This window comes from Chinchilla lanigera, unplaced genomic scaffold (assembly GCF_000276665.1).
Source record: "Chinchilla lanigera isolate Chin_1 unplaced genomic scaffold, ChiLan1.0 scaffold00075, whole genome shotgun sequence".
NCBI lineage: Eukaryota > Metazoa > Chordata > Mammalia > Rodentia > Chinchillidae > Chinchilla > Chinchilla lanigera.
The window spans coordinates 1504974-1528941 of record NW_004955476.1 but is presented as its reverse complement, the minus strand read 5'-3'; the positions used below and the strand labels follow the sequence as shown (position 1 = coordinate 1528941).

The 23968-nt window shown below is 43.2% G+C and overlaps 1 protein-coding gene across 2 annotated transcripts in view; it reads right to left on the bottom strand.

Moving 5' to 3' along the window:
- Nell1 (neural EGFL like 1) overlaps nucleotides 1-23968 on the bottom strand; it is a gene marked incomplete at its 5' end in the record, with an annotated part of 791721 nt that overhangs the window by 708013 nt on the left and 59740 nt on the right. For both annotated transcript variants that reach the window (XM_005401727.2, XM_005401728.2), the window contains 1 exon segment: nucleotides 2480-2630. In XM_005401727.2, coding sequence (XP_005401784.1) covers nucleotides 2480-2630 — 151 coding nt within the window.

Below are 23968 nucleotides of genomic sequence, written 5' to 3'. Positions count from 1 at the left end.
ATTTGTACAGTCCTCCTACCAGAAGCCCAACACCTCAAGACCAATAAAGCAAAACAAAGACTTGGCTTGACGCTTGACCCCAACCTTCAGCATGCCTCTAAACTAACTCCTATCTATCACAGACATGTGCATCACCTTGCGTTCTCTGGGCTGACCCCCAAATAGTCAGTTGATAATGTTGACAAAATCCAGCCAGAAGGATCAGGAAGAATCATGAGCTCTTGAGGCTGAAAGCAAATTTCACCACCGAAAAGATGCAGAGCTACTGATTCATATACTTGATGAAAATGTGCAAGGAAAACATCTTCAGCAGCAGCCAAGTTAGTCTGTCTACTTCCCTGCCCACTGAAAAATTGCCTCTCCTCACATTTCTTCACCTCTGAGATGTGGACATTGTCCATCCACCTTGATACACCTCCTGCTCTCCCTGACCCACTGGAATTTCACACGCTTTTCAGGAGTCATCTCTCTACGTGGTCTTCTTCATCCACTGACCTAAGGAGTTGGATTCAGTGAGCTTAATACATTTACCTAATTTTGAAATTACTCACACACTGCTTTGTAACACCACCCTATTGTTTCTTTATTACATACTCTTCAATGCATTAGCTTTTTATGTGGTCAGGCTTGGCTTTCCACATTGCCAAACTCTACCATAAATGCTTGCAAGATCTGGGGTTTTTTTTCCCACCAAACTTGCCTTAGCATCTAGAACAGAGATGGCTCTTCAGAAATATGTTCAACAGCCCCATGCAGGAGTTGCTACTAAAATTTTAAACTGTTTAGGTTAACTAATAACCACTATTTTAATAGAGTGATTTTTCTAAAACTTATGACTCATTTTCTCTGTGGACTTCAGTCCCAGTTTTTCAGCATAGCATTGATGCTTTGCAATGACCTGACTTCCTCCTACCTTGGTAATGATAGGGCAAGAGAGACTCCATTTTAAAATCACTTAAACTTTAATAAACTCATTCTTCTTCCCCAAATTATGTCAAAGAGTTTCTATTTGTAAGCCGTTTCTATATCTGATAAATGCTGTTTCTGACAAATGCTGTCATGACCCCATGACTATGACTAACTATCACCATATGATTAGATAAATGCTGTACTCTGCCTTTCTGGAAATTACCTGCTATCTTTTGAAACTGGACCAACCGCTATATAAACCACTGTTTTCCTATCCTCAGGGTCAATAATTCTGATGGGCAACGGTTGGGGTATTGTCCACGCGCTAAATAAAACTCGCTTGTTCCTGTTTCTCAGCTTCTGTGAGTGATTCTCACGACTTGCATCCCTTGTTGCCCACCCTAAATTCTCATCCTCCTTCCCAAATACCCTTTTATGTTCCAACTTATCACCAACATGATTTTTTTTAACCATGCTCCTTTATGAAGCCTTTCTTGCCTACTGTAGTCCTCAGTAAGATAGAACTCTTACCTTTACTTACCTTTACCTTTACCTTTACCTTAACTTTTACCTTCACTCCCTGAACACAAACTTCCAACATTGTATCTATAATGCTTCATGCTACTTATTTGTCCATATTCCTTAATAGCTTATGCAATCCTTGGAATAAAAATTCTGAATTATTCACCTTAATATTTCCAGTATCAAGTACAGTTCCCACATAAACATACAATAAATCTTTGAAAGTTATTAAATAGAATTGATTAATTTGCTTGATACCTTACATATGGTATCATCAGGTAGGATGTGGTTTTTTTCTTCCAAACCAGGAATCATCATACTCAGGACCTTACGCTTGCCAAGCAGGCACTTTTGCAGCTGAGCTATATCTCTGGCCCAGGATACAGTTTTATATGAACAAAGTCAATCAAAAAGTAGTGAGAAGACTCTCCAGAGTGGTTCTCAGAGCACAAACAAGAAAGCCACTTTACCCAAAGTCAACTGTATTTTTTATTTTTAAACTTTATTTTCATTTATTTATTATTAGTACATGTTTGGAGTACATAATATTTACATTCCTTCTGAGGAGTTGGTACATGTATATATCTTAACTTCTTTATTCAACTCCTTTCCTTCCCCACCCTCATACCTCCCTCTACCTCATGATTCCTTTCCCATTTGAGAAAGATCTCCCTACTTCTTGTTATGTGTATTTTACTTTATTCTTTATTTATAATTTGGATTTCTCAAGTAAGAGAAGCCATGTGATAGCTAAGCGTGAGTGTCCGATTTAATTCACTTAATATTATGATCTCAAGGTGCATCCATTTTCCTTCCTATGACTCAAGTTTATCCTTCTTTATGGGAGAGTAGTACTCCATTATGTGTAAATACCACATTTTCTTTACCCAATCATCTGTTGTTGGCAAAGTAAATCCAGTAATATAAATAGGAACAAAGCCTCATTTAGTCAAACATCTCCATGGAGCTCCTACCTCTGATCTCCAGAACATCTTGCAGAGTCCATTAACTCTAAGGAGATTTTCAAGAACAGAAGGAGCTTTCTTACCTGTGTTCCAGCTCTCGAATGGACAGTATCACACCTGAAGTCGATGGCTTCTGCTGTACAGTGGCCAAAAAGGTGAATTCACTCTTGTTCCGGAACAACTGAATTAATTTCTCACTCACATGAGGAGCTGCATGGATCTCTCTTTCTGTACCTAGGAGATGAGAAGGAGCAGGAGGAGAGGAGAAGAATAGGGGAGGGGAGGGGATGGGAGGGGTACCGAAAGAGTGAGAAAGGGAGAGAGAGAGAAAGGGAGAGAGAGAGAGAGAAAGAGGGAACATGAGAAAGAAGACAGCAAAGGTCCACAGTTTAAAATGCCATGCTCAGGGATCCAGATCACATTTTCCATTTCCCCTTCCATCAATAGTTTTCATGTTGAGGCACCATTCACCACTCCATACAGCTGCAATCATTTGATGCAAACCCCGGAAATGCCATCTCTGTCACCGTGCCCACTTGTCACTTTGACAAGTTTACAATGAGCCAGACTGTGATTTTCTGACATGAATTTTGACAGGACACTGAGCAAACCCTCCTGATGCAAACAGAGTGAGCTGCTGTCAGGTGAAAAGCGGTCAGATAAATGGGGTCCTACATTCAGAGAATCTCAGATCTGGTGCAGCCCAAGTGCCATCGAGCACCACCCACGTTCACTTTTCTCCTGGGCTTGGTTTCCTTTGCCCCCACAATGCACCTGGGAAACCTGTCCTTGCCTTGTACCTAGCTGAGATTTACCAGCACTAACAATGCCAGACAACTCTGCCTTTGCTTAGAGAGCAAATACAAGACATGCTCATGATCCGAAAGCATGCCTGGAATTTCTCTGCAAACGTGCAGGGGATTACTCTTCTCATGAAATATTTATTAAATGCAGACCAATTCAGCACACCTAGAGGTCTGTGAGTCCAGCTAATCCTGCTCCTGGACAGGAATCTCTTTCTCCAAGACCAGCATAATGAGAGACATCTGCCATTTCCCTCTCAGCCTCAACCTTGCAACCGTTATCTCATTACTGCACACTACATCTCCTGGCATCAGAAAGGAGCAGTGAGAGAGCAAAGTTAAAGAAGACTATTCAGAGGATGATGAATGTGTGTCAGAGGAGTATGTAGTGGTCCCCTCTTCCACCCTGAGCATCTCTTTGGACTATGTGATAACTACTTGGTTATTTCTCCAGCCCTGCATGAGGAACATTTAAAAAATACAAAACTTCAAAGGCTGCGTTGCTCAAGCAACACCTCAGACTTGTGTAACAACCTTGAAGAAGCTCAGTAACTTCTTCTAAAAGAGAAGTCCTTCAGTTCTTGACCTTGGGCCCCTGTCTTCTTATGTGCAAGTCGAGGGGATGGGCTGGGTCTTTCTCAAAGCCCTCCCAGCCTATCTTATTATTCTATGAACTGCCACTTCATGTAAGTAACATAAAAGGGAGCACCAGTCTTTTTCCAGTTGTGAAAGTCTAGGCTGAAAATGGAAAAAAATGAGGAGTCTTCTCCCATGGAAGCAGCCAGTTCATGAAGAGCACACCACCTGCAATTTTTTTGAGGTGCTGGGGATTAAAACCAGGACCTTCACAGTGAGGTGCATCACTAGCCCTTCTTTATGTTTTATTTTGAGACAAGGTCTGGCCAAGTCTAAGCTCAGGCTGGGCTTAAACTTGCAGTCCTCTTGCCTCAGTCTCCCAGAGTGCTGAGATTATAGGTCTATACCACTTGCATATGCAGCTAGCATTTGCTTTTTGCCTGAAGAAATGCCTTCCCTACTGTTAAGTGGCATACTGTATTAGCTTTCATCAAGGGCTCAGATAAGAGAACACCACTTAAAGAATGTTTCTATGCCTTCTACAGAATCCCAACTGAAGACTTCCCAGGATGATATGCAAAACTTATTAAATATATAAACAGATCATTTTGCAAACTAGAGAATATTAGCAAATTTTCCTTAACATTATTTTTATTATCATTGCTCCTTGGTAAAATTGTGATGAAGTCTACCTAGAATTCAGTGCCAGAAATGAGAGCTGAAAGAGCAGGAACTCTTCTCCTTGACTCTTAAGATTAACTTATCTGTTTACTTCCTCACTCATCAATTAGGAATCTACTGATTGCTAGTGGGTACCCAGAGAGCTCATTACAGGATTCTTCTACTTGGACCCAGTGAAAAGAGGGCATGATCAGTCAGCAATGCCTGCTAGAGAGAAGGGCACAAATATCATACCCAGTGTGATATGGTAAGACTGTGGGAAGGAAGAAAGAGGAAGGTGTGAGGAAGATGAGTATCCTCACCTTCATATTCCCGAGGTATTGACCTGCTGGCCTCATGTCCAATGACCTCCATATTTAAATGTGCAACTTTCAACTCTCCCTAAAGCAACAGAGTCATGTATCCAATTTCCTGCTTACTGTCTATCTCCATATGAATGTCTAATAAACATTTCAAATTGCATTTTCCCACAGTAGAGCTCTTGTTCTCTCCCATAGCCTTCTCTTTTTTATTTCAAAGAGAAAAAAAGATAAACAATGAAACTGAGTTTCAAAACAGTTAGTAGGACCATTGCAATAATTGATACATTGGGTATTGCTCTCTGCCTAGTAGTTAAGCAGAGTACAAGATCTAAGCACTATCTTGTCTACACAATATTAGCACAAAACATTCTTTTCAAGGAACTAAGAGAATCTAGCTGTACAACTATCTTAACTATATACATATATATTTTCTTTGTCCCTTTCTTCTTTCCTACAGTTTTCTATTTTCTCCTAGAGTTCCCAGTCTTTGTACATGGTGACACCAAGTTCCTCCACCAATAAAACTAGAAAATCCACTTGATTCTTACCAATTCTGCACCCTGCATTCCCACCTAAGAGCAAATCATGAAGGCTCCCATGTCTGAAATCTGACTGCTTCCCCACTTGACTCCAACGACTCCCACCCAAGGCAATAGGTAAGGTCGCTCCCCAGACACTTCCGATACTTTCCAAACTCATCTCCCTGTTTCCAATAACCACTTTCTTTCCCTGTTTTCCACACAACAGCCAAACTGGTCTTTGTAAGACAAATGTCCAAATCATTTCAGCTCCTGCATGGAAGTCTCCAATGGCTGCTCGCTGCTCATAGGATAAAAAACCCAGCCCCATCTGCATTACCTGCAAAATCACTCACACACACACACACACACACACACACACACGCACGCACACACACGGACTGAGGCCACATCTCCCCCTCCATCTTGCACTCTTCTCCTTGAGTGCTAGAGGAGCCACCAAACCCACTTCTGCCCCAAACCTCCAGACTTGTTTTCCAAGTTGTCTTCTGCCTCCTTCTCACATGCCTGGCTCCTCCTCCTTTGGCTTTCACTGCAAAGACAACCTCCCAGTCACTCTCCCCAACGCAGGACCTCTATAGCTGTTTCTCTAACACACCACTCTGGTTATTTTCGCCATAGAATTTATCATAACCTACGAATTGTGATCTGTGTGTTGTTCTCTTACTCCACTTATCGGAGTCTTGTTTCTTGCTTCTTGCTTCTTCTTTCATCTCATCTCTTTCCTTTCCCCACCAACACTAAGCTCCAAGAGGCAAGTATATTTCTGTATTCATTGTTTTATCAGCTGTTCCTAGTGCCTGGCATGAAGCAGACAAGCCATAGGATTGACTGGTCAGTTAATGTGTTCTCTATTCTTTTTCCCATTTATACTATTACTTTTAATAAGTACCTATATTGCAGTTAGGAGATGGTATGGTACCTTTTGGAGGACCAAGAGATAAAAGCCTGGATGCCAGTGGCTATCTAAAGAAAACGACATTTGGTGCTATTTCCCCTCTTTTTCACAAAACACTCCTCTCCCACAGTCCACCCACACTTCTGCTCCTTCAGTCCTCCTTGAGAGCTGAACATTCCTTATGCTGGCTTGACTCATTTCTCTTTATAAATGATTGGCACACTGAAGGAAAGAGACCTCATTAACTCCCACCAGAGTGAAATGTAAAAAACATCTGTTTTGATACATGGAGACTTTATGTGCATTCTCATTTTCAGAAAAGCCCTTTTCAAGTAAATGATTACTATAATTCAGCCAGTAAAGAACACACACACAAAAAAAAATCACTTCTTACAATGTAAGAGCACTGGACCAGGATTCAAGGTGAGTTTGACAGATAATTAGCTGTATAACCTTGGATAAGACCCTTTCCCTCTCTGAATCCCACACACAACATCCGAAAAGTAAGAGGACTAAATTCCATCATCTCCAAGTTCTTTCCTAGCCTCAATTTCATGCCTGTTAATCACATTTTCCTGCTCTTGGCCACACAGCAAAAGAGGATACCGAGGGCATTTTCCATGCATAAAATATCCACATTCTACAATTTTTCTCTTTTGCTGATTTTTCAAATTAACATAAAGTGTAAAGTTTTCTATTACTGAAAATAGTGACATGTCACCTACTTTGCAGAAGCCTGCATTTCCCCCCCACCCCAGAGTTAAAAGAGTGACCAATGGAAACCAATTAATGAGACCTTATAGTGAGTATCATACTTCCACGCTCATCCACTATAATGGATGTTGCTGTGTGACTTGAGAATGCTTATTTCCATGAGAGAGAACAAGAAAAACAAGTGGGGTGGGTAAAGCTCCTAAGAAGTGTTAAATATAGATATTAAGTTAGAAACCTGTGAAACGTGTTAAACATAGATCAAATATGTAGAACATAAGGCTGTGAAGCATAGAAAACGGGGATTGGGTAAAGGTGTGACTTACAAATAGAATGGGGTGGAAGGACCAGATCATCGAGTGTACATCATGCCAGCTTCAGAATGACACTTGCGTCACCCCTGAATCTGACGCCTATCACTGACATCCATTCCACTCCCTATGACTCCACATACACTTTTCCCAAGATACGACTTTAGAACCATTCACTGCCCATCAAATTACCTGGTGCACCACAGCTGTAGCCAGAGTTACCTGCCACAAGCATGTTGGCTCCAGGCACCTCCCTTTTACTGAACCGCCTTTTTAACCTGAGCTCCGATCCTTTGTCACCCCAACATCATCAGGAAAGCTGATCCATCTGAGAGAGAAAGACTGAATATGTAGATAATGTATAACTAAAATATCACGTGGTGTCCTCCCCTCTTTGTGCTCTGTTTTAATGGGTGCTAACCTGTATCTCTTGCCCTGCTTCCTCCTGGATATTACAAATTGATTATTAGTGAGGCCACATTATTCCAGTGTCTAAATAAGGACTATCCCTGAGGCTTTCCATTGTGTGACCTCCAATATACTTGAAGGCTACCACAGTAGCAAGGTGGTTTCCCTTGCAGCAATTATTTGAGATAAACATTACCCATTTTTTAGGAGAAAGGGAATATTACCCCAAATACTCAGAGCTTTGGCATGATCTAGTTACAATATGCTAACTCAGCAGCAAGGGTTAATTGCTTTTTCTTTCCTAGTGTGAAAACAGTCCTACCTAGTCATTTTTAAAGAAAGACGAAAAATGCTAATGTGCTAATTAAACCTCAGCAAAAAAAAAAAAGTGTTGGGTGAAGGAAGGGGATTGAAGAACAGAGAAGAAAAGAAATTACTGAATTGTATTCACACACTCTTCTCTGCTGAATAAAGGAACAACCTTATTTCCCTTGTCCTTGACTTGTAAGGGTAGGATGGTGGTGAATTTCCTTGCCAGCAAACATGTACCCATGCTGCTTCTATATGAGGCACCGTGACAGGCACTGGGAAAACAGAAGTTAAAAATACAGTCTGTGCCCCGAAGGATAGGTACCTTGCATGACAGTTTCCCAGTGACAACAGCCATCCAGCAGGGCAGAGCACAAAGGACAAAGGACCACAGAGGCAGAGAATGACATCAAAGAGGGGGCATCACTGAACCTGACTCGAAAAAAAAAGATGAATAAGCAATCGCCAGGCAGGAGCGAGAGGAAGGAGCGGGATTTTTCATTGCAGGACTGCTGTGCAGATGTGAACACCCACGTGTTTTACACTGTCGTGGCATTTTTCTTTCTCTGCAAGCAGATCTTTCACTAAAAGTCCAGCAGGGAAAGCATCTACTCAGCCCAACGCTGGAGGGAAATCTCAGGTCCCTGACCAGCCACGGGGCACCGGATTAGCACAAAACAGAGCAACTGACAAAATTCCCACTGATGTAGATTGGTGAATGTACAGCAAAAGCAGCAGCAGCAGCAGCCAGACGCATGAAAAGACAAACACACCAGAGCAGGCTGCCTCCGCGCTGACTGATGGAGAATTCAGGCAGTATTTTAGGATTTACATGCAAAACCTCAAACAACCTGGCAAGCGCCTGGGAGAGAAAGGCTCAGCCTCCTAGCCGAAGTTCCACCTACGCTCTTGGTAAGCCTGGTCCCTAACAGCAAAGCAACACTTATTCACTTGGCTTTTCACTTCCCAGTGCAGTAGAAATTTGCCAGTTCAGAACTGCCAACCCTCCACGCGGCAATTCCTGCTGTGTGAAGTGAGGGAGGCCTGCGCCCCACTGTAGGTCTCACGGCCCATCTCTGAGGTCATCAGATGTCGTTGATCCCAGCAGTCTTCAGAGTAGAGATCACAAGCAGAATGCAGTTAGGACACCAGAAGGCTCCCAGTTAATGCGGAAGGACTTTCATCCCCACTAACAAGGGCACAATAACATTTCCATGAAACCTCCACTAGCTCCAGAAATGAGAATGATAAAACGCAAATATGCATGGTTTATTACAGTGCCAAGTGCAGGGCCAGCATCCTGCATGCGCCCTTTCACTCATGGTCGTCTTAGGAAAAGGCCTTATTATTATTTCTATTTTACAGATGAGAAAACTTAGCCTTACAGAATTAAAATAATGTTCTAAAGAACACTGAGCTGGGAAGGCGTAATACAGAGATTGCAATACAGCAGGCTGGTTCCACAGGTCATATTCTTCCCTGCGCTACGTCCACGATTTGCCAACATGCATGACCCCACTGCTTCAAGATAGCAAAAGCAGCCTCACCGTCTCGTACCCCACACCTGGCAATTTGTGTGTTCACTCAGAAAGCACTTACTGAACAAATGCATGAATAAACTATTTCTGTACCCCTCAAGCATTTTGCAGACGGAGGAACTGAGATACAAAGGCGTTCCATGGCTGGCCCAGGGTCCCATGCTAAGTGAGCGAGGGGGAAAATGCACTCCTGCCCATTACAGGCATTCACCAGGTACCCTGCCCGCTTCCCTCCTCCACTCCTTCCCCTTCCCTCTGCCCTTGCTCCTGCCGCCCAGCACCAAAGCCTCGTGTCCTTCCTGCCCTGCACCACTGTCCTCCCACACTGCTGCGCCCCCCGCCTCAGGGACCTCCCTCTCCTCACCTTCCTTTTCTGGATACCAGCTTCATTGTTACTCTCTCGGTTCAGCCTTCCCTATATTCTGTCTTCACGTAATGACCACAGCGTGTGCCATTATTTATGTACGGGAGCATGTTATTAGGGGCTAACCCGCTCCCTAGACTGCAAACCCCACCAAAAAAAATTACCAGTATATACATCACACCCAGTACAGTGCCTGGCACATAGCAAAAACTCATCATGCTGCATTCATACAATATATTTACCTCCAAACTCTGGAACACAGAATAAGAGGAGGCTCGTGAAGATACCCAAGTATTACCCCAGCTTGCTGAGATAAAGCGTATGAAAATAGTGAGCTGTCTAAGAAATAAAAAGGCTCGCTTGAACAGCCCCAATTCCTCCTTAGGGAGCTAAGCCTAGAGAATTCTAGGTATTCATCAATTTTTTAATAATTACCATGTGACTCAGTCAAGAGAGATTCCAGTGCTCCCATAATTTTACTAATTAGATAAGCTAGACACTGGAAGGCAGCTGAGCTCTTCTTGTAAACGTCTGACAATACCAGTAAGGAAAATCAACACATCCCGTCCATCACTGAGAACCTAACAAGTTACAGTAACTCCACACTGCCACTGCATCCTACCGCTCAGCAAGTCTTGCCTCCCCTCTCCACCTCTCGCCCCCGTCCCCCTATCCCATCTCAAGGAACCCTACAGTAATGAAAGAGGCAAGGTATAAAAGCCAGCTCCACCTGAACCACTAGACAAGGGGACAAATGGGAAAAGACTGATGAAAGATTTTTGTAATATGATTAAGACTACACTGTATAGGGCGAAAGCTATCTACCAATAGGGAATGGGTAAATAAGTTAGGGTCTATACACCCACTGGAAAATTATGTATGATAACATGATGATACTGAAGGTATTAAAATAACATGGGAAATATCTAAGCAATCCTGTCAAACTGCCACACAGTTGTATCTACAGTATCATATCAAGTATGCATAAAATGTATTTAATGCCATATTACAGAGATTGGGATGGCCTTCAATCAAAATATGAGCAATTGGGAACTAATGTGGCCAAAATTTCCCTTTCTTGCACATATCTGAATTTGCAAATATTCTCTGAGACTTATTGAAAGAGAAAAGCAACACATTTTCTTCTAAAGTAGAAGATCACATTACAGAAACAGGTGATAACTAAGAAGGGAATTCTGTAAGAAAATAAGCACCAATCACCTAGATTTCAATGGTATAATTGTGTACATTTAAATCAGTGAGAGCAACAGACTGTCCCTCCAACCAATGTCAACCAGGTCTTGCTTCCCACAAACACCGTTACTTAAAGTAAAGCACCAGTCAGTTCCCTCAGTGCCCTGATGGGGCATTTCAACAAAAGCAACTTTCAGCTCTCTTTGGCAAAAGCCCTGCCCACGCTCATCTCTATGACGGTTCAGGAACTGAGGTGTACTCTGGCAATGCATAACTGATCATCCAGCTTCTTGTAGGGTCATTTTGATCCACTCTGGTCAAGAGTCCAAGCACCAGCAGGTCCACCCACTACATGGTGTATGAAGCTCCATGCACAAAGGTATAGGCACAAGCAAAAACATAGTTTTGCCAAGATATGCTCTCTGGGTTCTTATAAAAGGTGCAAAGGCTGTCTTTACCCCTACCTTTTGCAAACCACCCATTCATCCATTCATTCACTGCTTCCTTATTCTTTACCTTAAAAATCTTTATTGAGCAGTCCTCAGAACCAGGCTCTGTGGACACAAAATGGACGAACGGACATCCTCTATTGACAAGAGGGTAAGAGTTTCATTAAAAGAAAAAAGTGCAAACATGGTGAATGGGAACCGTTTGGTTGCTCCATCTACAGGTATAAGAAAAGCGGGCATGCTTGGGTGGCATCACAAGTCCAAGATAACTTGGAGCAGGGCCAGAGAGCGACCCTATGAGGGACTGGATGTTTTGGCTAAAGAACGGGGCAGGGTAGTAGTTAAGCACTAAGATTCTGAAGCCTGACAGCTTGGTTCAGATTCCAGCTTTATCTCTTCTCAGATGTGTGACCTTGGATGTGTAAATCCTTCTATGCCTCAGCTTCTGCATCTGTAAAGTAGAAATAAGACTGCATCCACTCCATGGGGGATAGTAAGAAGACTGGATCAATTATGCAGATAATTCTTACAACATGTCTACCACATAAAAAGTACATGGTAACTGTAGGAAGGCCTTGGGTCCTATGGTGTGGGTAGGGCACCAAGCTATACCAGCAAGCACCAAGCCAAGAGGGCCTGGGGCCTGCAGCTGGCACTGAAGTCAAGGTCAAGCTTATGTTTGGTGTGAGCTGTGGGTCAGAGTGAGGGCACCTGGGGAATGGGTGTTGCCAGCCATGGTGGGAGGCGTGGTTATGGCCACTTCTACTGCTCTTCTCTCCATAAAATACACCAGGACGGGGGAGCCTGTGGGGCTCTCAGCCATGCCAATCTAGGTCCACTCAGCCAGCGTCCAAACATTCCTAAAATTTTTGCTTTTTGCTGGGTGTGTCAAGCATAAATTCAAGGAGTAATTGAAAAATTCAAGGAGTAATACGGCAATTCTTAAATGAAAAACCTGTGGTTTGGTAAAAGTCACTGTGCCGTTAGTCACACACAACATACTTCCTCTCACTTCAAACAGACTTATCGCAGCATTCTTGCCGTTCTGAAAGTCCTAGTTCATGAATGTCTCTATTGGGTGTGATCAAAACTATGGTGAATGCTGTTCCCCAGTACCATCCAAGGAAAAGGCAACTTTGCAAAAACATTACAATGTGTCTTTGTCCACCTTCTTTACAGGATCTAGCACCATGCAACTTCTGGCTCTTCCCCGGAGGCAAAATAACCATGAAAGATAAACATTTTAGGTACACTCAGGACACTGAGGCAGCCACGGGAGTGCAGCTGAAGACACTCACAAAAGGGGATTTCCAGAAGTGCTTCAGAAAGTGGCAAGAATGATGAGTAAGCGTACTGGAAGCACAGGGGGAGTATTTTGAGGGGGATTAACGGCAACGTTTCCCTGTCATTTTTTTTCTTTTAACACATCATCTTTTTTGATCATACCTCATATTTTCCTTTGATCTTCAGAGCAACCCGGTGATGCCAGCCTTGCTATCTCCACTTTAAAGGTGAGGTGCAAACAGTTGAGAAGCTTTCTACAGAACAGCATCGCTTAAGTGCAAACTCGGCTCTGCCTAAGGCCAAGCACAAGGTACCACTGTCTTTCAGTGTCATCCATCACCTCAGACGCACCAGGATTTCAACGCCAGCTCTGCAGCAGAGCCAGGGCAACCCAGTTTCCTCTCTTCATTCTTGAGTCGCCTCACCAGTGCAACGATGGCAGTACTGTCCGCTTTTCGGTATTCCCTAGCAGTGACATGAAAGAATAGGGGGAAGTGCCTAGCACAGCGAGCGTGTGCCTAAGAATGCTTCTGGGAAGCTTTGCAAAGAAGTCCCAGAAATCTGCGCACTAAAAATCTGAACTGTATAGCTTTCCAAGGGTTTCCTTTATATGATTGCATCTCATATTCATAATAACCCCTTGGGTGAGTATGAATACCCTCACTTTATCGACAAGGAATCTCTAGCTTAGAGAAGATCAGTGACTTGCCCAAGATCCCACCTCTAGCATGTCACCCAGGGGTGTCTATAGACTCAAAATACCACTCTTTCTAGACATTTCTCAATGGCTTTCCTACTCTCATACAAGGAAAATCATTAAACTTCTCAACTCCTGCACCTGTACCAGGTCTCCCCTACTTAAGGGGCGCCCTCTTCCAACAGCCTGAACTGTTCCATGTATAGAGGGTGTGACCGTTAGCCCGTTTTAAAAGTTTGGAGTTGTGCACTGCCCTAATTATAATTACCTTCCTTTTGTGCAGTCTAATTCTCAGGCATGAAAGAGACATTCAAAATGCTGTTCTGGCCCTGACCTTGTTCCATCTACTCAGATTCAGTAGTAAACAGTAGGGCATCATACTCAACTGCCAAGCCCTCTAATTTACGATTCTTCATTATAAATCATTTTTACATGTTGCTTCAAATGCTATTTTTCAAGAGTAAAAATCTGCCTGCTTTGAATGCACAGTGATTTTAATATGCAAACCTCCTACGGAGATGATGTCTCATTTTAATTATTGTTTCAGTTTAATGGGTTTTCATTAAATTAGAGGATGGAGCAATTACTAGGGTGAACAGCTAATGTTTCAAAGGTAAGCTCGTGTGACTCTGTGGGCAAAAAGACAGTTGTGGCACAGAAAGGCAGAAAGCTAAACTTTGCCGGATAAACTTACAAGCAGCCTGACAGGAAACAGTCTGGCTGTTTCTTTTTCCGGTTTCAAAATCCAACTTGGCATCTCCCTCCCAGTGATATGCAAACAACTCTAAGCACGTGTTTGACTTGGGTTATCTTAATCACTTAACTTTTCTACCAAGAATCTAAGCAGCCCTGTCACCAGACTAGAAAGAACTTTTAAAAGTCCACAGCCTGCCAAGCAAGATGTCAAATCACAGAGAAATACTCCTGATGAAATTGTCTTCTCTCTCACACACAAGTTTTTAGCAGGGTTAATGGATTAATGCCTGACTTTCCACCCCTGTGAAACTGGCCCAGGTTCAACAGAGAATGCAAGGACCAAAATCATATTAATTAGCAAACTGTCAAGAGAAGCAGTGAGAAAAGACTTTGGTGGCCTCAGTGATATTTCACTCCAAATACTGCACAAACTTGGTGATCTGGGGCCAATAAGACAACGTTGCCTCAGACAAGGATGAAGGGATGATTGAGGAGCAGAGACTTAGTGCACGGCAAGAAGCCAAGCTGGCTTCCCCCAGTCCAGGTGCGTGAAAGTGAAGGACCCAGGGCAAGGAGGTAGGACTCCACCTTGTAGAAGCACATGCCCGTGGAAATAGAGGGGTCTGGCCAGTTCAAAGGCATAGCTCTCTTCTCTCCAAATCAGCTAAAGGAGAACGAGCAAAGCAGTAGGAGGTCCATGTAGAAATAACTAACCTACTTGATGGATTAAGGGAGCCCTGGCCACTACCTATGCCAGCTAAATTGTGCAGCCTTTCTCTTGCTATGGAAGGGAGGAAACAAAGAAGCTTTTCCACAACAGAAAGAAATCACAAAGCAGTATTCGTCCCAGGTAACCCAGCAGGAACCAAGTAATGAATACATACCTTCATTACTCACCACTACTCCACTCCCAGGCTGACATTTTTTATTGTAATAATAATTATTATTGTTGTACATATATTTGTGGAGAACTGTGTATTAATCCCATATATGTATACAAGGTGTACTGATCAAATCAGGGTAATTAACATTCCCACCTCTTTATCATTGCCTTACACCTGGAGCCTTCAAGCTCCCTTCTTCTAGTTATTCATAAAATATGTGACAGGTATATTCCTGACAGGGGTAATAATTTGGAACTCCTCCATGTAATGCTTTCTGGTTGGCTCTTTTATTTCCTCTGTCCTAAAAAGCACATCATCAGCTTTTGGGTCACATGTATTAATCTAATTACACACCTTGTTAGCTAATTAGTTCCAGAGTCACCGCTACAGGGGTCTCCCTTGCTATTTATCTATCTGTGTTGACCCCAGGGTGTCTGTGCCTTCAAGCTTCTGGGGGAAAACATATAATTACTGACATTTTTGCCCTGTGTGAGGAGCCTGCTGAACCTTTCTGGACAAAGAATAGGTCACTTGAAATTCCTCCAGCTTTTATACAAAAGCTTCAGGAAATTCGGGCATCCATCCAGAAAGAGAGCTATGGGCATAGCTTTCTACAGACTTACTCTCCTTTAAAGACTGACTTCCTCCTGAGGGATTTTATTCCAACCCTACTAAACATTAATGTCATGCTTACAATGAATCATTGAAAATGATTCTTGCTCCTGGAGCTCAGAACCCATTGCTCTCTGGCTATGGGATCTTCCTTGACCAATTTCCCACCCGCAGCCCTTCCAAATATAAGAAGCAGCTAAAGGCTAAAATGACAATTTCAGTTTATTGAAGTTGCTTTAAAAAAGAAAGACAAATATCAAGTGGGTAGAAAATTGGTCTTTGGCCATTGTTACAAATAATTTGGTTCTAACATTTCCTAAGGTAACAACACTGCATCAGTTTTCAATAAATTATTCCTTCAGTATATTAAACAGTCTTCATATTTCCTTTCAAAAGGCGTCTGGTAGGTTCTCAAGGAGGTTTTTATACTTGTGCATGATCTGAGATAGACAACAGACATTCTTTCCTACTCTCTGAACTACCCACACTGACAGAGGCTGTTAGTTCATCCTTACTTGCCCCCAGTTGGGCCACACTCGAGTGTACGACAGAGGAGACACTGAGGCTCCATAAAGATGTCATCTCAGCTCCTCTACCACCTGGAGTTCTAGCCACCTTCTCCATGCAGATCCATGTGCAGCACATCTCTTGGTTAGGTCCAACCCAATTTCCCTAATTCCACCAAGCTCTGCTGCCCCAGGGAGGGTGACTTTCCCCTCTCAACCTCTAAACTCAATCACAGTCTCTCATTCAAGTGCAGGTACCATATTTGTGGCACATTTCACTGTGCAGACTCTGCAGTGTGGTGAATATGACAGACTTGATCTAGAGGACAGCTAGCCAGTGTTTTCAGCTGTGCTGACCAGCACCACTCATTCCGACATAACGTACTTTCCACATCTTCCCAAATCCAATGGCCAGATGGCGAGCTGACCTCTAAGTGCCTCCCAGCAACTTCTCAAGCAGTTATCTTCTCCTCCATTTTGAAGTACTCTTTCCTTTTGATGCTGCATTCTTCTGGTTTTCTTCCTGCCTCTTGGGCCACCTGGAGGCTCCTTCACTGTGTCCCCCTCTGCATGATTCCTGATTGTCAGAACACCTCAGAGAAGGTCCTGAACTTTACTGTGATGCCACATCATAGCCACCAACTGTCAGCTTCCTTCACGTGTGTCTTTCTCTCTCCTGTTTTCTCTTCTCTTTCCCTTGTATGCTTGCTTTTCTCCTCTCTCCTTCTATCCTTTTTCTTCCTTTCTTTTTCAGTCTCATGTAGCAATCAGAGAATCAGGAAACCCTTTCTCAAACTTAAATCACATCATAATGATAACCTCAGTTCCTTTAAATCCTCAAATGGCTGCTGTAACAAGTTATTGCAAACAACACCTTAAGACAACACAATTTTATTATCTTTTGGTTTTGAAGGTCACAAGTCTAAGATAAGTTCCAAGGGCCAAAACAAGACAGTGTCATCCTCCCTCTGAAAGCTTTGGGTGGAGAATACGTTTCCTTGCTTTCCATCTTTCCTTAGGTCATGTTCCCTTCCTCCATCTTCAACACCAGCTCCTAGCATCACTCTTACCTCTATTTCCATCTAATATCAACTCTTGTGATTACACTCGGCCTACTTGGATAATCCAGAATAATATCCTCACTTATATTAGTTAGGTTTCTTGTCACCAAGACACAATACCCCACACCCACAACTAAAACAAGAGTGATTTAACATGGCTCACAGTTTTAGCAGGTTTAGTCCATGGTTGGCTGGCTCCAAGGCAGAAATATCATGACAGAATGGTATGGAAGAATGAAGACGCTTAGTTCATGATGTCCAGGAAGCAGAGCAGAGGAAAAGTGTCAGAGAGGGAAAGGGTCCAGAATATTATATATAGGGCTGCCATGACCCACCCAGACAAACTAAAAAGTAGACTTTACTGACCTGCTAGGTATTTCTTAATCCAGTCAAATGGACATATCACAATTAACAGTTACGATCCACCCTTTGTCAACTTGACACTCAAACACATCTCTTTAAGCCGTTTTAATCTCCAAATAAACCATAACAATGTTATTAATTCCATCTAAGAACTGAAAATAAAATAATCCTTCCTCAATGCCTTAAAAGTTCCAGCATTTTTCCAAATTCCAAGTCAAGGTCTCTTCTGATATTGAAGGCAAATGCTTAGCTCTGAACATTTTTAAATTAAAAAAACAAGTTACATAATCTAAAGGTACAAGAACACAGGTAAACACTCCCAGAACTAGACCAAAGCCAGACAAAAACCCAGAAGGAAAATCAGGTAGCTACATGTCTGGCCTCCAGAACACACAGTGGTGAGATGTAAGTTCCAGCCCCATCCCTATGGCCTTGTTGATTGTAGCCTATATGACCCTTCTCTTGAGCTACCTTCACTCACAGCCTGCAGCTTTCTTTGGCAGAGGTTCCATGCTCCTGACACTTCAGAATTCCTGAAGTCTCCACTGTTCCTTTGGCTTCATTCCTACAGCTTCATACTCTGGTCTCTCAGAGGCTCCTTGTCTGACCTCCCAGGCCTTCCTTTTAAATCTGGATAGAAGCCTGCCTGAGCCCACAACTTTTGCAAGTGAATAACACCAAGGTCTGCTGGCAGCTTGGGGAGTTTCCAGGCCCATTTGGACCATAGCTTCAGTGGTCTCTAACTGCCTTGATGGCCAAGCATAGTGAAATGATTCCTGTAGACTCAGTTTCCTAGGAGGCCCTTCTACAACAGAGATCTCAGGGACTCTCTCCTCAGATGAAGACAGTAAATATTTTTGCACCCTTGAGCCTGAGGTGGGTGGTATTTTCCTGATTTCTGAGATGTTCTCAAGGCCACTTTCTCCTCTTCCTTGTCCAAAGTACTTAGTTCCTTTTTATTTTTTTGTTTTTGTTTTTGTTTTTCTTCCGGTACCAGGAATCAAACTCACGATGTTGCACTTGCCAGGCAGGTGCTGTGCCACTGAGCTAAATCCCCAGCCCCCTTAGTTCCTTTTTAATGGCACTAATCTCTTCAGCAACCACATCAACTTTTGTTATAACTTTATACTTAGTTCGTTTTGAGCCAAAATTTCAGTTTTTCAAACTGTTCTTCTCCGGGTTTTGCTCCCAAGTCACCCTATAAATCTGGCTAAATATTGGTAGTAGTGTCCACACTACAACTTAAATGTTGGGTGTCTTCAATTTTTTCTGCCACATTTATATATGTGCTACCTTTCAGATCAGTCTCATACAAAATCTGATGATATAGGCAAACGAAAATAAGTTTTTTGTCAGAATATAACATGCATGGGTTCTAGTCTATTTCCTAATAGACTCATTATTGCCATCTGGAACTTCCTGAACCTGACCTTTACTATCTAAATCCCTATCAGCATTCTGGTTTGCTGACCTCCAGGCAGAATTACCCATCAGGCTCTCAAAATATTCTAGGGATTCTCTAGCCCACATCTCCAAGCACTTCCAAAACCCTCATGCGAGACAGTTTCAAAGGCTTCTAAACCAAATATTCATGTACAGTCACAGCAGTGACCCCCACTTATCTGGTATCAATATGTTTGTATTAGTCACCTTTCCTATTGCTGGGACACAATACTCAACACACATAACTTAAAGATAGAGAGGCTTGGGCCAGGGATATAGCTCAGCAGCATAAGCGCTTGCCTGGCAAGCCTGAGGTCATGAGTTCGATTACCAGTACCCAAAAAAAAAAAAGATAGAGAGGCTTAATTTGACTCACAGTGTCAGGAAAATCAGTCTATGATCAGCAGAGCCCAAGGCAGAAACATCATGGCAGATCAAAGCTGCTCCATTCATGGAAGCAGGGAATCAAAGCAAAGGAATAGCACCAGAGAGGAAAGGGCCCAGGGACCACATATATTACCCAAGGCCACACCTCCATGACCCACCAGACACACACAGAACTTTGCTTTACTAATATTGGGTGTTTCTTCACCCAATTAAGTTGGCATATCAAGATTAACAGTCACAGTCTCTATTCCACATCTATGCTTTCTGTAAAATGGAACTTGTAACACACATCCCTTATATATAATTCTCGTATTAAACAAGTCAATTAATTTAAAGGATTTAGAACAGTACCTAGCACATAAAAGTGTTCACTCTTAATAACATAAGTGACATCAGTAATAATATTATCTTCACATAGCTGACTCCTTCTTTATTAGGACATTACGTCAAATATTACTTTTGCAGGGAAGTCTGCCTCAATAATCCTGCCTAAATTTAACCTCCTTCTTCTTGAGTCATACAAGTCATCAGCCTTTCTCTTTCTCTTTCTCTTTCTCTGTCTCTCTGTCTCTGTCTCTGTCTCTCTCTCTCTCTCTCTCTCTCTCTCTCTCTCTTTCTCTCTCTCTCTCTCTTTTTCTCTCTCCCCCCCCCCTTCTGGACCTCCAGAAGTATGAGCTGAATACCTATCTTTACAATGTACCTAGTCGAACTATTTTGTTACAGCAACACAAAATAGGCCGCATCACTCCCTTATGCTTACCTGGTACATATGAGTCCTTGTGGCACATCCCTCCCCTTACTCAGAACCCTTCAAGATCCCCTGATGGTTTGTAAGATACAATTCTACCCTCCTAAAATGGGAAGTTGTGGTTTAACGCTTATACAGTTTCAGTTTTGCAAGATACAAAAGTTCTGGAAACCTGTACACAACATAAATATACTTAATAACAATGAGCTGTACTCTTAGAACTGGTTAAGGTGGTAAATGTTATGTGCTTTTACCTTAGTAAAAAATAAAACATATAATTTGATTTGATTTAATTAAAGTCAATCCCCCTAATGTCATCCTCGTAACTTTGAAGGACCCATGTCTCACCTCTTCCCTCCCAGCCCTCCACGTGCTCCAGCTGTCTTTAGGTTCCACTAACTGACACACAAGCTCCTTCCTGCCCTAAGGCATCTGGTCAGGCCATTCCTCTGCCTAGAATGCACCTCTGCACACTCGTATCACAAGCTCCTTCCTGCCCTAAGGCATCTGGTCAGGCCATTCCTCTGCCTAGAATGCACCTCTGCACACTCGTATCACAAGCTCCTTCCTGCCCTAAGGCATCTGGTCAGGCCACTCCTCTGCCTAGAATGCACCTCTGCACACTCGTATCTGGTGACCGCTCATTCACCTCTCACTCAGGCTTCAGCAGATATGTTCATTTCTGAGACGCCCAACTCCCAGACAAACAGATCTCCTGGCCCACCTCCACAGAGCTTTCTCTTATTTGAGCCTGTCCTTAAATAAGTGTGTGATGGCATGGAAGCTCACCCATGTGCTCTAGTACCAAATGCCCAGAGCATGAAGAATAGATATTGAAAAATATTGGACAGGTTTCCTTAAATAACCCATTCAGAGCTTGTATGAACCTAGAAGGGGAAGATTTTTTGAAACTCTCCGTAGGTTCTGCCTGAACCTACCGTGAAGTTCAATGCCTGCTGTACACAACAGCATTACAATTTATCCTTTATTCTGCCTCATTTCAATTTAAACAGCAGTTTCCTAGCCTCAGTTCCCTTGATTTTAGTCAATACGATCGATACGTAAATGATTCTCATCTACAGACCCTGCAGCAGCAGGGACTTTCCTTTCCCTTTCAGGCTTTTGTGGTTCTAGACTCAACATTTCACCATTTCCTCCCTCCAGCTTCTGCAGCAGCATCACTTGGGTGAATTAAAAAATATACTATCCACGCTGCACCTCCAGGTACTAAGGAAAACTTAGTTTGGGGTGAAGGACAAGCATCCACAATTATAAGCATCCCAAGTGAATGTGACAAGAAGCACAACCTAGGATGGGGTGTTACTAGGTTTCCCAGCTCCGGATCAAAGGTGGCAGACTAACCAGCCTCAGGCTCAACGCTGCCTCAGCACACTGATTCAGCTCTCACCGATACCCTCCACCCACCCAAACAACATTGCCGCAAGTCCAAGGTGCCCCTGATCGTAAGACAGAAAAAACATAGTTGATTATAAGAGACACCACTGTTTTTCTAAAATTTTATTTTATTGAGACAGGATCTAGTCGCCCAGGCTGAGCTCAAACCTGTAATCCTCCTGCCTCAGCCGCCCAGAATGATGCAATGACTCACCACTCTGGCATGAGCCACCACCCCCAGCTACAAGTGCATAATTTTGCCCAGATGAATAAGTGTCTGTGTCTGAGCCTCAGTGAAACACAGCATAAAAATTGGGAGATTTCATGTAAAATTCAGATCTCCAGTAAAAAGACATTAAATGAGCTGACAACCCAGGGTCCATTTTCCCACAGGCAACAATGCAGCCTGGGGACCTTGTCCCTGGGAATGGGTTCTCCCACTGGACATCTTGACCGCTAACACTGCACACCATCCATACGCCCAGACCTCACACAACAGCACTCCACTCACTGCCCTCCCAGTTCTTCCCAGCTGTCACCAAGGCCTTCAAGCCACCCTCAGGCTATGACCCACTCAGGCACTCCAGGCTTCCCCTGCTGGTCCTCAGCAGATGCCAGGACCCTGGTAACAGCTGCCATTGAGGGGTGGATCCTCTCAGTGCACAAGGCGGCCAGGCAGAGCACTTCCAGCACACGTTCCTTCTCTTTTTTCTAGGTTTAATGTAAGAGCAGGGATTCCCCTACAAGCCAAGATAAGAAAGGGTCAGGAAGCACTGCCCTTTGTTGAAGTGAAATTTGGGATCAGCAGACCTGGATCCACTGTTAGTCCTGACACAGTCCTGGTGATATGTAATACCCTGTCCTTCATATCAGGGTGGTCCTTTAATCCCTCCCAGCCTCAGGGTTGGCTCTGTGAAAGAGTGACTCATGGTCACAATGACCTTTACATCACAGGACCAGCATGACAAACCCATGTGATCACAGTTTTGAGAATGTCACTCTCGCATTCCTCAGCATCTGGGTGCCGGGATGGGACGGGATTACGCAGGGTGGGCTCATGCGGAGGCCACTGGGGAGACTTACTCTCACCAGCTTCCCAAGTAGCTCACAGTGGAGCAGTGTGAACAGGTGGAGAGACACTAGGGTGGGGAACACAGACACTGAGTCAACACATGCCTCACACTGAGCCTATAAATAATTTAGACCCAAGATGGTGGAGGGGCCATGAACATAAGGATGGTGGGCTGTTAAGTGTCTCTGGATCAGTCTACTAATAAATGAGGAACATCTAAGCCCTCATCAGCAGAGGAAGCCAATGGGACAACAGCTGGCTTCTTTTTCTCCAATGAGGTTGATAGATCTTTTTTAAAAAGTGCTTCAGCTTACTTGTTCAAATTCATGATGTAACCAACAGGATGAGCTCTAACCAACAGGATAAGGCCACTGTTGCTATCCCACACATCTGCGGGATGTAAGTTTACCTTTTAAGTGGCCTTTCCCTGCCCTACGCCCCCAAATTTTCCCAGATCAGTCATATCACATTCTCCAGATCCTCACTTTCTCTAAAAAGGACAAAAAATTTGAAAACAAAAAAGAATGCATACTTTGATCAACCACAGAATAATAATGCGAGCATGATAAATGCAAAGATGGCTGTCAGCATTTCTATTTATGTGTAACTACGGCTGTCGCCCTCTCCTTAATTACACTCTTATTCACTACATGCCTGGAGTCTGTCACTGTGAGGCCGGGTGTGACTGAGCCCAGAAGCCCCTAACTGGCATAAATATGTGCCACACACCCAGTCGTTCTGCACAACTTTTCAGATGAATTATAAGGGGGATTTTAAAATTCTTCAAAAATGTCACAATAATAACTATTTTATCTTTTTTATGCCGTAATTATGATTTGGAGCTTTGCTTTTCTTATTTCACCCAGGCTCACCACAACTCATGAATAAAATATGACAAGTTTGATAGCAGCCATTGGAGGGGGCTCATCCGTAACAGACGTGCTCAGGGTACAAAGAGCTTTGGTATTTCAACAGCCTTTGTTTCTGGGATGGGCTTTTATCTACAGGAAAGACCAGGGAGTGTTCTCCTAACTCCCTCATTCCCCGCCCACCACCCCACAATTCCCGCCTTCAGCACAACACCTGAGACCATGTTTACCCTGTCTTTGAAGGAGGACATTTCCAATTAAGGAACAAAAGGCAACCCAAAGGAGCCCTGCTCCATAGGAGACTTGCCTGAAAGAACACATCAAACAGTTGGTTCAAAGAGACACAATCAGAAGCACAAACCAGCCCACAAAGTGGACAACTTGACATCTGAAAAGTCACTCGCATGCTTGCACCCACCTGGCAAGACATTTAAAGCAGCCACAATGTTCTCTTTCAGGAAGTTTATTTCCT